The sequence below is a fragment of the Sabethes cyaneus genome, chromosome 1 (genome assembly GCF_943734655.1).
Source record: "Sabethes cyaneus chromosome 1, idSabCyanKW18_F2, whole genome shotgun sequence".
NCBI lineage: Eukaryota > Metazoa > Arthropoda > Insecta > Diptera > Culicidae > Sabethes > Sabethes cyaneus.
Window position 1 is genome coordinate 83,356,346 of NC_071353.1, and position 14,042 is coordinate 83,370,387.

Genomic DNA, 14,042 nt, shown 5'->3' on the forward strand with positions numbered 1-14,042 from the left:
AAGTTAAATAGAATTTAAATCTGTGAGTGAAAATTCCTCAAATCTTCATGAACACATGTTTCGTTCTTAAAAGAACGGTTTTCAAACGTGATATGCTGGAAATTTAAGCCTTCTTTTCCGTCTTTTTGTGCAGCAACAAAACAGTTTGGATGTTCGAAAAGACACTTCTCATAGCAGCGGTGACACGGGACAGCAATTTTATTTTATTTTATTTTTATTTTATTTTACAAGTCTTCGAATTAATCGTACAGACTGGTCCTACTACTTAATCTACGCTTAAAAATTGTTTTACTAATGTTAAAGTCATAGCACTCAGACACATTTTCGAAATTTCGGCAACACATATCAAATGGATTATTTCGGCCATATGTAGTACGGTACACTGGAAGCCTCAGGAAGTTAGTCCGCCGTGTAAACCTTGAGGGCACGTTGAAACGAACTCGGCTGAGCAACTCGGGGCAATCAATATTGTTCTCCAGAAGATCAAATACGAAAAGCCGTTGTAGCAGTATCCTCCTACTTGTAAGCGTGGGCAAGCGAAGAAGCGCGCATCTGTTTTCGTAAGGAGGTAGACGGATTGGATCACGCCAGGGCAGCAATCGTAGGGCGTATCGAATAAAGTGGCGTTGGATTCGTTCGATGCGATTGATTTGCAGAGCCTGGTAGGGAGCCCACACTAATACACCATATTCGAGTACGCTGCGAACAAGTGCACAATACAATGACTTTAAGCAGTAAGCATCTTCGAATTGCTTTGTGTTTCTTTTGATGAATCCTAAAACAGTAAAAGCTTTTGCGGTACAAGCTGCAATGTGTTGGGTGAAGGTCAATTTAGTGTCCAATAGAATGTCTAAATCTTTAACCGTATTCACCCGACTGATGTTTGCTGTTGACATTTTATATTCGAACAAAGTAACGTGTCTTTTTCTACAGAAAGAGATGGTATTGCATTTCTGAACGTTCACCTTCATCCCGTTCAACAAGCACCAATCCATTAATGAATTAATGTCTGCCTGGATTGCACTGCAGTCAGCTGCCGACTCTACTACCCGGAAGAATTTAAGATCATCTGCAAACATGTATCTAGGAGATTGTATGGTAGAGCACAAATCGTTCACAAACAGTATAAACAGTAGTGGGCCAAGGTGGCTACCTTGAGGCACACCTGATTCTATCTTGAAGGGTGTCGAATTTGTTCCATTTATGCGTACATACGCAGTACGTTGAGTGAGGTATGAAAATAGCCATCGTGTTAGCCACACAGGGAACCCCATTTTTTCCAATTTAGCTACCAATAAAACGTGCGGCACTGTGTCGAAAGCTTTCGCAAAATCGATATAAACGGCATCGACTTGCTGTCGTTTATCAAGAGCAGTTATCAGCGATGAAACATAAGCCATCAGGTTCGTAGTTGTCGATCGTTTTTTAACAAATCCATGCTGCCATTCAGAAATAACACGGTGAATCTTCGGGTACAGCGAGTCGTGGATGAGGCTCTCGAATATCTTTGGCAAGCAGCTCAGAATTGAGATCGCACGGTAGTTAGTAACTTCTTGCAAACTGCCGGTCTTATGAATAGGCGTTATTGCAGGTCGCTGTCAGCACTGTTATGCTATCGTTGTTTACATTTCAGTATCGCTCTACAATTTTTCGTTTTTACCTGTGTAAAAGAACCGACTATCAATTCTAGTTTTGCAAATTGTTTCTCCTGGCTACCATCTACGCGTGTGATATTATATTTCAAGTGACTCGAGTCGTTTGCTGTGAAATTTTCATCCGTCAAATCTGCGCTAGTGAACTGCTGATCGAACCATGGCGTCTACCTGCAGAACATGTAGCTCCGCAGTCAATGGAATTGACAGAGTTATATGCCGTGGCAACTGCCGATCGATGTTTCACCGCACTTGCATCCCTGGATTACAGCGTTCCACTTTGGATGCGATATCCACGTACGGTGATAATTTGTTCTGGCTTTGCGATGAGTGCGCCAGCAGCTTCAATAAGTGGTTGCAGCAGCCCGACCCCGTCGCCACCGTCGCCCCCGTCGACGATTCGTCTAAGTTGTGTGATGCAGTCGATAAATTGAATACTGCTGTCGCCGATCTCTCATACCGCATCGAAAAACATTTCCCGTGTGGATCTTCAGTTCCTGCTTTGAAAATATTTAACTCGCGACGGCAGCCTGGCGAATTACCCACACCAAAGCGGAGCCGAGTGGACAGTGCTAAAGACTATGCCTCTGCGGTTGCTGTTTGTGGCACCAGATCCATTCAGCGTACAATAAAAACAGTTGCCGATGAGCGGCAGCAATTTTGGTTATATTTGAGCCGCCTGGATCCGAGCCATACAGTGGATGATATTGTTGCTATGACACAGGAGTGTCTTGATATTACCGATACACCGAAAACTATTATGCTAGTGAAAAAGAATGTGGATCTCTCGTCGCTTAATTTTGTTTCGTTCCGAGTTGAGGTGCCAAAAGAGTTGAAGGATACTGCTTTGATGGCGTCTACTTGGCCTACTGGAGTTTTGGTTCGCGAATTTGACTTCGATCAGGAGCGATCTACCAGATTTCGCCAATAGTACCTTGACTCATTCAAATGTTTTAATTTCGGACAGCGGGAGTCAACTGACTCTCGCACAAGTTAAGTACCATTCTTTTTATATTCCCGACGATGAATGCCAAAGTACCGTTTCACGTTGTAGTGCACCTGACTCTATTTTTCCTTCGCCTCGTCAATCGTCCATCGCGCACCGGACGCCGGATACCTGCGAAGCGAGCCCGTTGCTTCTTTATTACCAAAATGCTTGCGGTATGAATTCAAACATTGACGACTACATGCTCGCGTTTTCGGATGGTTTCTTCGACATCATCACACTTACGGAGACTTGGCTCGACGACCGCACCCAATCTGCCTACTTGTTCGGAGCTGAGTACGACGGCTTCCGTTGTGATCGCGGCCCCAACAACAGCATGAAGAAGACTGGTGGAGGTACGCTCATCGCTGTTCGTCGCAATATGAAAGCCCACGTTATCAATGAAGCTGCATGGAACATCCTCGAGCAAGTTTGGCTATCCATACAGCTAGCCGATCGCAAATTATTTATTTGTGTTATTTATTTTCCACCGGATCGAGTTCGTGACAAACAACTGATTGATATACATATTCAGTCTGTTTTGTCGATCACTGCTAGAGCTAAGCCGTCAGATGAGATTGTTATTATTGGAGATTTCAATTTGCCGAGTATTCACTGGCGCCCTTCCCGAGATGGTTTTTTATATCCTGATCCAGATCACTCTGTCTTGCATACCTCGGCTTTGGATCTTCTCGATGGATACAACACGGCAACCTTGCAGCAAATTAATAGCAACGTAAATGAAAATGGGCGTTGTCTCGATCTCTGTTTCGTCAGCACTAGCGACATCGCTCCCAAGCTGACGTATGCACCTGCGCCTCTCGTTAAACTGGTTCCTCATCACCCAGCCCTTGTTCTGTCGATAGCTAACCGTCACAGTGTTGTGTACTCTGAGCCACCTAATCGTATTCGTTTCAACTTTCGCCAAGCTGACTATGAGGGTTTAGTTAGCGAACTACACAACATTGACTGGGTGGGCGCTTTGAATCCCAATAGTATCGACTCGGCAGTCAACGAGTTCTCATTAATCGTGAACGGATTGATTGACCGTTACGTTCCACAAGTTCAAAGACGTTCGAGGAAATATCTTCCATGGCAGACAAAGGAACTTCGACGTTTGAAAGCAAAAAAGAAAGCTGCCTTTAGAAGACTTTCTGCTAGTGGTGCACTATTGCTTCGTGAATATTATCGACGTATTAACTATGAATACAAAGCTCTAAGGCGACGTTGCTACTCGAACTACAGACGACAAATGGAGAGAAAGTTAAAGTCAGATCCCAAGATGTTCTGGAATTTTGTTTACGAACAACGAAAAGTGTCAGGTATGCCTTCCAGTATGGAATTTGGTGGCGATAAAGCTGATAGTGCCGCCGCTATATGCAGTATGTTTGCATCGAAATTCTCTAGCGTGTTTTGCAACGAAGTGCTTACTTCTGCACAAATCTCGGACGCCGCAAACCATGTTCCTCGTCTTGGACACTCCTTCGCTTCTATTGACATCGATAACCGCATGATTCTGGCAGCTGCCGCCAAACTGAAGCATTCGTGTTCTCCAGGTCCGGATGGGATTCCGGCAACGCTGATTAAAAAGTGCATCTCTGGCTTGCTCCAACCTCTCACTCATTTGTTTCGCCTATCTCTTTCCACTGGAAGATTTCCAGTTGCTTGGAAACAGGCATTTATGTTCCCTGTTCACAAAAAGGGCGATCGAGCGAATGTCGACAACTACCGGGGAATTTCTGCACTGTGTGCTGCGTCAAAACTATTCGAGCTGGTCGTCATTAAATCAATATTTTCGCATTGCCAACAAGCCATTGCAGACGAGCAACACGGTTTTATCCCTAAACGGTCCTGCACCACGAATCTACTGTGTTTTACAAGTTATGTGACGGACAGCTTTATTGGACGATCCCAAACAGATGCGGTATATACCGATCTGTCCGCAGCCTTCGATAAGGTTAATCACCGCATCGCTGTCGCTAAATTGGATCGGTACGGTTTTTGCGGCAATCTGTTAAGCTGGTTAGAATCTTACTTAACTGGACGAACCCTGAGCGTAAAAATTGGTGACGAGATCTCCGATTCGTTCCCCGCTACTTCCGGGATTGCGCAAGGTAGTCATCTGGGTCCACTAGTGTTCGTTCTGTATTTCAACGACATAATCTGCTCAATAAAATGTCCAAGACTCGCCTTTGCGGATGATTTGAAGCTTTTCAATAGGATCCATAGCACTACCGACGCGCTATTTCTTCAAGAACAACTTGATATGTTTGCTAACTGGTGCGAAGTGAATCGTATGCTGCTCAACCCAGTTAAGTGCTCTATGATTACGTTTACGAGGAAAAATCAGCCGTTACGTTTTGACTATAATATCAACGGAATTCCAGTTCAACGAGTCGACCATGTAAAAGATCTCGGTGTGTTATTGGATGTTAAATTAACCTTCAAACAGCATATATCGCTCATTGTTGCCAAAGCCTCTAGGCAGTTAGGCTTAATTATGCGAATGACTCGTGACTTCCGCAGTATCGAGTGCTTAGTAACGCTTTACGGGTCGCTTGTTCGGTCTTCATTAGAATATTGCTCTGCTGTATGGATTCCGCACTACAACAATGCTATTCAACGCATCGAAAGCATCCAGCGCCGATTCGTACGCTACGCGCTTCGAATGCTGCCTTGGAGACAGCCCACGAGGAATACACGATACGAGGATCGCTGCCAGCTCATCCGATTAGACACCCTCGAATTGCGCCGAGAAACAGCGCGCGCCATGGTAGTTTCCGATATCCTGACTTCCAACATCGATTGCCCCGACATTCTTTGCCAGATCAATCTGAATGCACCATTGAGAGTGTTGCGAAGGATTCCTCTGCTTAACCTGCCTTTTCGTCGCACCAACTACAGTGCTAATGGCGCCATCACTGGTCTGCAACGTGCATTCAATCGTGTTTCAACAGCGTTTGACTTTCATCTGTCTAAGCAAGTGTTACGTTCTAAATTTGTCTCAATGTTTCGATGTTTGCTGTATTAGTTATTAAGAGCCATTAGGGCATTGTTGCCTGTTGGTAAAGTTATAATAATAATAATAATGCAGCAGTCTTCCATACATCGGGGAAAGTTCCTTCAGCCATCGAACGGTTAAAAATAATTCTTGCAGGTATTGCTAGCGTTTCAGCACAGTTTTTAAACAGTAGCGGTGGTAAGTAGTCAGGTCCGGCGCCCTTGGATCCATTGATTGATTGCAGCTTTAACATCACTTCGCTTAGCGTAAAGTTGAAAAGTGGCACATTCAAATCGAAAAACGGCAAACTATTCAGATACGCTTCAGACGAAGGTGGGCGGTTATTACTTTGCACGCTTCGAAAAAAGGATGAGAATAAGTTTGCTGACTCTAACTGCGACTCGGCTACAATATCATTGTAACGAACACGATGTGGGACACCAGTCTGTTGTTTCCGATTTTTAACATAAGACCAGAACGACTTAGGATCACGCTTGATGTTTCCTTCCATGCGATGAATATAACAACGAAAGCAACGAGCATGCAAAGAGTTGTATTCGCTCTCAATGTCATGCAATGCAACTTTACGCCGTTCATCTCGGGAGCGAAAATATTGCTTTCTAGCTTTACGAAGACGATTCCGTAGACGCTGCAACTCATCATTCCACCAGGGTTGCCTTCTACCAAGAGACCGACGTGTTTTTTTCAGAGGCACAACTTCACGAATCACAGCAAACATTTGCTCATATAAGCGAGACGCAGCTTCATCGACACTGCATCCAAACAGAAATTCCTCCCAGCGAACCTCGGCAAATAATCTATTGAGTGACACAAAATCGCACCTGCTAAAATCGAAAGCATACGGATCCATAACACTAGAAACATTTGTTTTTTCGTCGGGCAGTTCAAATAGCAACACAAAAGGCCGGTGGTGCTGGTCAACTCGTAGCAATGGTAACGGTGGTTCCAATAATTGTACGCAACTGTTGTCATTGATAAATGCTAAATCAAGAAGCCTGCCGTTTACATTTGTCAAATGGTTGATCTGGAGCAGACCGCTAGACATAACAGACTCAGTCAAAGTAGTTTCTTGCTCGGAAGAAGCGTTAATGGGTAGCAAACAATTTAAATTTTCCTCTGGCATCCAACACAATTGTGGCATATTGTAATCGCCAACAACCAAAACCACGTTACGATCACCGGATCGATCTATAATCTTTTGCACACATGCCGCATGCAGCTCATATAAAGCAAGCTCGCTGTTAGGTGGAAGATAAACGCAGCAGACTGTTATATCAAAACCTGGTAGTGAAATCCGAACAATAATCTGCTCCAACCGATCACAGTCCTCAATACAGACAGCAGCACTATGAAGCCCATTCTTAACGGCAATCAATACACCGCCACCACGTTTGCATCGGCTTGTTTGAGCATTTCTATCACAGCGGTAAATCACGTAATTATTTGTTCAACTCTTCGTTGTTGCGGATGGCCAGCTGCAAGTGACGATAATTCTGATCGTTTCGTTGTCGCGAGCAGCATATATCCTCCCGATTCCAGAACTTCCAGATATTCCATCACGGCAGCGATCATCGAGTGCTCCAACTGCAGCTCCAACACCTCCAACACCTTATCCGTAGGAAGCAGCAACAGCTGAAGCTCAACAATTTTCGATCGGATTCTATAGGGCGTAAATTAAATACAATCATAAGGAAGCTTAACCCATAGCTTATATCGTATATATTTCTGTCATCCGTGCTAGGGAAGCACTGACGAGGGAAGGCAAAAATATGAAAATAATTCAAATTTTCAAAATCAATTCAAAAACAACAATTTTTCAAATTCAATTTCAAAAACAAAATCAATAGTTTTCTATATTTTCAATCGAGTTCCCAATCAATTGGTGTAAATATCTTGGAAATCTATTGAAATTTGACTGAATTATAAGCCGAAGCATGAAAACGCGTTTCTACTTTGATGACGTCATTTCCAACAACCAATCACGAAGCGAGAATTCTGGTAAAACATAGGTTCATTATTTTCAATTTTTCAATAGTTCAACATCAAGAATCCACACTTTTCTTTATTTGGGTCAATTCTTAGAAGATTTTCCAATCGATTGGTGTAAGAATATTGAAAATCGATTGGAAAACCGCTGAGCTATTAGCGCTCAAAACCTTTCATTTTTCGTGACGCTCGCATTTTTTGATTTTTTGGAATGACACCCTATCTCAAAACTTGCCGTAAGACGTAGTCCTACGTCAAAAATCTAATCGACCTGTTTTTGCTCAAAGGTCAGATGTTACATGTTACATAATTACAGCTGTTACAAAACAACAGGTTTTGCTATTTTTCAGACAGTTAAGGAAAAATGCTCATAAAACTCGATTTTACCTCTATTAACGCCTGACCTATCAATCAGTGTTAGTAAGAATCGGTTGCTTGCCAAAAAAAGCTTTGTTTCATAATTTTGATTATTTTTGTAATTTTCAGATAGGTTTGAAGCTTTGCGTTGCGAAAACGCAACGCTAGGAAGTAACGATATTCAAAATTTGCAACGAGAATGTTTGTTTTCCTTCGTTCGCTGCGGTGTTTCATTTGATGTCGTTGCTTTTTAGTAAACAAATGAATGTAAATCTTATCTTTCGCTTATTTAAAATATCCCAAAAACATTATAAAAGTTTACATAACATAGAATTTGCTGCTTCAAACACTGATGGCAGATGGAGAAGCCGTTGTGATAAGAGCGTAATAAAATTGTTAAAATACCTTTGCCTCCGGAATATCTGGAGGAATTGAGTGATGGCAATGACAGTTTCATGGACCCAAATTTAATGTTACAACCTTTCCGGAACGTGTTGGCAGGCATTCAATCATCTGCGATGACATGCATTTAGCATTCAAACTGCATACTATGCGTCTAGTGCAAAGATGGTCTCCAACCCAAATGTTTCGATATCTATCACAAAACATAACATGTAATACTCTAAGTCGTTCATTTAATCTTTATTAATACTCAAAATCACAAAAAAAATCCCAAATTTGATTTAACGGTAAAACACTATGAAGCATTTATTTGCATAATGAAGGTATGCAAAAACGGTGTGTGTGTGATACAATCCATCGCCCGCTGACCGGCAGCGCTTTTATGTAAAAAAATTACTTGCATCTTTTAGTTAGAAAGTTTGTCTTCCTAAATGCAAATAATTTTAGTCCTGGCGATAGAAGGTGATAGCTCTATTGTTCATCCAACGACCCATTTCTAGAATGCCTGGATATACACGCACATTCCGAAGCCGCCTTCATAAACAATAAGCCCCGCATGGATACTTTTACATATCCACACTTCCAGAATAATTTTCATTATTCTGGCGCGTATTTAATTTGACAAAATCATAGTTATAATTTGAAACAAGCAGCATGCGAAGCTGATTTGAAATAGTTCTCTTCCATACATATACCGTTTAAGTTCTATTTTGGAGATATTGCATTAAACACGAAATTTCATTCATTCAAATTATCCGCTTTTATAATTTTAATCAAAATACAGCCGAAGAGAACATTTCAGTTGCTCAGCTACACATTTCAAAACTCTGCTTAACTATTTTAATTTTCATGCATAACAGCATCATCTGTACCGTAGCGCCACCTACATGTCAAACGAAACCCATATTCATCAATAAACATCGAAAACAATTGGCATCTCGAATTATTTTTTATGGGGTTTCTATGACATGTCATCGGAAACTACTTTAAGTTTGAAAATGTACTTATCCGTGCTTATCCTTTGTAAATCAGCGGGGTTAGGAAGCCAACAGCACTAAACAACACACGCGCGCAAACTGCAGAAATAAATACTGAGTTTTAACACTGAAAATTTCGAAAGCAACGGAGCGATAAAATAAAAATAACAATTCTGAACCGGGCTGCCAGAACTCCTCATGAAGGTATGCAAAAACGGTATACCCTTAATGCCCAGCGTTGCGTTTTCGCAACGTAGCGTTGCGGGACACAGGATCAAAATTAAAAATACATGTCAGCGGTTTTTTCTTAGTTGGCCTAAAAGAGAATTTTCCTGAAAGTTCCAACTTTCTATCCCTACTGGGAAAAGTGTGGGGCTTAATGGGTTAAATAAAAAGGTTGGAATGAATATCTATTTTTTTGTTGTGAAGGGGGGGGGGGGGGGGATTGCCGTGACGTGACGTACTTTCTCAGGGGGGGTCACGAATGTGTGACGAAATGTGACAAGGGGAAGGGGGGGTTGATTTTGGTCAACATTTGCGTGACGTACTAAATGGATGAAGCCAAAGAGACGTGCGGGTGCTACTGCAGGCTCAAATGTGCTTAGTTTTTTTTGTGTCGGAGCTCTCCCGCTCCACAGAACCCAAACGTGTAATCTTGTAAATTACGAAATATCTCTCTCTTTTCATCGTCTCTAACGAGTGTGTGCTTTGATTTTGTATTGCAAAAACAAAGGATAAAGTAATTTTTACAAAGGATTTTAGGATTTAGGATTTAAGGATTTCCTAGTGTGTTTTTATTTTTTCGTGTCGGTCACACATAGTTAGTAAATTTATTTATTTATTTATTTATTTATTTATTATAATTATATTTGAACATAAGACTTTAGTCTTTTGTGTTCTCGTTACTAAATCTTAGCAGTAAGAAGCATGTTATAAAAACAGGAAACTAAGAACAAAGAACATAGATCAAGCATTTACACCAAATTGTTAAAATACTCTACACACCCCTCTTAAATCCTATATTTGACATTTTGTTCTGTAAATCATTGAGAATCTAATTCCATAATGTAATACCTCTAACAAATATGGAGTTCCGGTAGTATGAAGTACTACAACGCTTAATTTTAAATTTTCTGCCTCTTTGTGTTCTTAGAGCAATAAACTTTTGTTGTAGATATGGTGTAGGTATGGTGTAGATATGGTTGTAGTTTTTTTTATAAATAATGTTGTGTAGAAGTATAGTAGTACGATATTTGATAAAATTCAAAATGAACAACCGACTAGTGCAGATTGATAATGTGATACACTTGAGAACGCAACCTTCATACGGTTCAAGGATTGAGCTTTAGCTTGCATGAAAACAAAGTCACTGAAAACCAAGTGCGGATAAATTAGGTTTTTAAATAATATCAACTTTGTAGCTGAATTAAGAAAATCGGCTTTAAAACGCAGTGTTCTTAGTGAGGCGTATACTTTTCCACACTGTTTTAAAATAAACGTGACCCATTCAAAATCATCTTGAATCGTTACTCCTAAACTTATCACATTTTTCTTGTATTCGATACGATTTCCATTAATGAAAATTTAAGGTTTTTCATGACTACGTCTCGAACGTGTGATAAAAATTGCTTGCGTTTTGCTGGCGTTTAAAACTAGTGAGTTTTCATTAGCCCACGTTGCAATGTCAGCTAGATTTTTATTTATCAAATCGGCTACAGTGTAATTTTCCAAATCTGAGCAGTCAAAATAAATTTGGACGTCATCTGCAAACATATGAATCCCGCATTTATCCACAACGAGAGGTAAATCATTAATGTAAAGTGACAAAAGTAAGGGACCAAGCACCGATCCCTGCGGTACTCCTGAAGTAACAGATAATGGTTCAGAAAAAGTATTACCCACATAAACTTTTTGAGACCTGTTACGCAAATACGACCACATTAGATCTACAGCACTCTGACCGAATCCAAAAGTATTGATGAGTTTATGGCATAAATTTTCATGAGAAATTGTATCGGAAGCCTTAGAAAAATCTAATAAAACTAAAACAGCAGAAGAACAGCCTGGGCGATAACTTGATTGAAGTGGATGTAAAATTTTGCCTATTTATGAATGTAGTAATTTGATTCTTCAAAATCCTTCCAAATGCCTTCGATAACGCACTCAAAAGGCTAACTGGTCGCATATTTTCTAGAGAGTTAACTGATTGTTTTTTCTTAATTGGTATAATCTTTGAAACTTTCCATTGACAAGGATAAACACCGCTAATGATAATCTGATTAAAAAGATGGCATATTGGTTTAATCAATAATGGAAGAACTGTTTTTATGAATTTGATAGGAATCTCATCAAGTCCAACTGCGTTAGATTTGATATCGTAAATCGCATTTATGACATGGCATTCTTCGACAGACTCGAAATTAAATGATTCGATAGTGTTATTAGGTACAGAGCTTGTACTAACTGAGTTGGTGAAGCAGTTAACAAAATGATGATTAATTTGATCTGGTGTCAAATTAGTCCTAAGAACATCATTCCGCTTTTTGAGACCTAGAGAAGTGAAATGTTTCCATCTCTTACTAACATCAGACTCACGCGAAAACTTATCATTGAAATATTTTTTCTTGGCATTAACGATTAAACGTGTAATTGCGCAAATGTCTAAGTATTTCATGCTGACTATCTAATTTAAACATTTTCCATTTCTGATACGCTATGTTTCTGTCTATAATCGCTTTAGAAATTTCAGAATTATACCAAGGATTATATTTTGCTCTTTTTTATATGTTTTAAGGGGAATACCACTCCAAAATCTCCAAATTTGGTTCCATTTGCTTGATTAGTTCTCAAGTAATAGAGAAATTTGAATTTCCTTTGTATGGAAGCCCCTCTTCTAAACAGAGGAGGGGTCTTAATTCATCATAGAAAAAATTTCTGCCCCCTAAAAGCCCCACATGCCAAATTTGGTTCCATGTGCTTGATTAGTACTCAAGTGATAAGAAAATTTGTATTTCATTTGTATGGGAGCCCCCCTCTTAAAAGGGGAAGGGGTCATAATTCACCATAGAAAAAAATTCCGCCATCTAAAACTCCCACATGCCAATTTTGGTTCCATTTGATTGATTAGCTCTCGAGATAAGAGGAAATTTGCATTTGATTTGTATGGAAGCCCATCCTCTTAAAGGGGAGATGGGGCCAATTCACCATAGAAAAAAATCTTGCCTGCAGAACCACTTACACTGTGGTGCAAAATTGATCGGACACAGACATGATTTTATTAAAATAATTAATAAAACGCAGTTGTTAACTTTTTCCAACAGTTTAACAGTTCGTATTTATTTATTTGCATCAGAGCTCAACAAATTAGCTTTAAAAGCGGCAACAATTTTATAACAAACAATAAAAAAAATAAGCAAACAATGAATAGATTAAATTCAGTGTGCAAAATTGATCGGACAAGAAATAGAAATTATATTTTTTCAATCGGGAACTCCAAAATTTGTCCTGTTTAGTAATGTGTATGTCCTCCTTTGTATTTAATTACTTCCGCCAGGCGTCTAGGCATTGAATCGACCAACTTTTGCGTAGTTTCTGAACCTATAGTATTCCATACAGCTTCAATTTCCGCCATTAGTTGTTTTCTGTTAGAAACATGTTTTTCTGGACTTCTCGACCAATTTCATCCCACAGATGTTCAATGGGGTTAAGATCCGGGCTTTGTGGGGGGTGATCCAGTACATTAATTTTTTTTCCGGCCAGATATTCTGTGACAAGCTTCGATTTATGCTTGGGGTCATTGTCGTGCATGAACACAAAGTTACTACCCAGTCGATATTTTTTTGTAGACTTAGTGAAATTGCGTTCTAGAATGTCCCTGTAGTCCTCCTTAAACATTGTGCCTTCAATGAATTCCATGGTGGCCACACCAGCATAGAACATGCCGCCCCACACCATGACTGACCCACCACCATGTTTCACAGTTCCACGCATATTTCTTGTTTGCAAAGCAGTACCGTCAGTTCTCCAAACTCTAACTCGACCATCTGAAGCCCTGACATTAAATTTACTTTCATCTGTCCACAAAACTCTTTTCCAAAACGATATTGGCATTTTGACGTACTTTTTGGCATACGCCAAGCGTTTGAGTCTGTTCTGCTCACTTATGAATGGCTTTTTCCTTGGTGTTCGGCTCAAGATTCCTACCTCGTTTAATGCTCTGCTGCAGGCTTGCTGATAATCGCATCATAACGCCTATTTTTAGTCTTCAAGCAGGAACGCATTCGAAGATTCAATAACGCCTCACTGCTCCAGAATGAAGATAATAATAACACTAGAAAGCTTGCAGCGATGCGACTTGCAAGAGAGTAATGCATAGGCCGAATATTTGTGTTTTATCTTTGCGCTCTCTATTCTTCGCCTTCGGTCCGTTTGCGGTACGAAGCGTACATGATATTCTTCACTCTTCTTCGAATGCTTCGATCTTCATGAAGAAGCGAACAAAAATTTATCACCGAGGCGATGATTAATAGCTTATGTCGAATTTGTTTATTCAATCCGGGTTAAAACTGGATGAATTTTATCTGTCAGATAGGAGCAAATGAACACAAAAAGTTCATCCAGTTCCAATCCGGATTGAATAAACAAATTCGACATTAGTTTAG

The 14,042-nt window shown here is 40.3% G+C and overlaps 1 protein-coding gene across 1 annotated transcript; it reads left to right on the top strand.

Moving 5' to 3' along the window:
- The first annotated feature begins 1,812 nt into the window (after nt 1-1,812).
- Nucleotides 1,813-2,583, top strand: LOC128745881 (uncharacterized). The gene has a single exon (XM_053842946.1). The coding sequence runs from the start codon at nt 1,813-1,815 to the stop codon at nt 2,581-2,583; it is 771 nt and encodes a 256-aa protein (XP_053698921.1).
- Nucleotides 2,584-14,042: the final 11,459 nt, after the last annotated feature.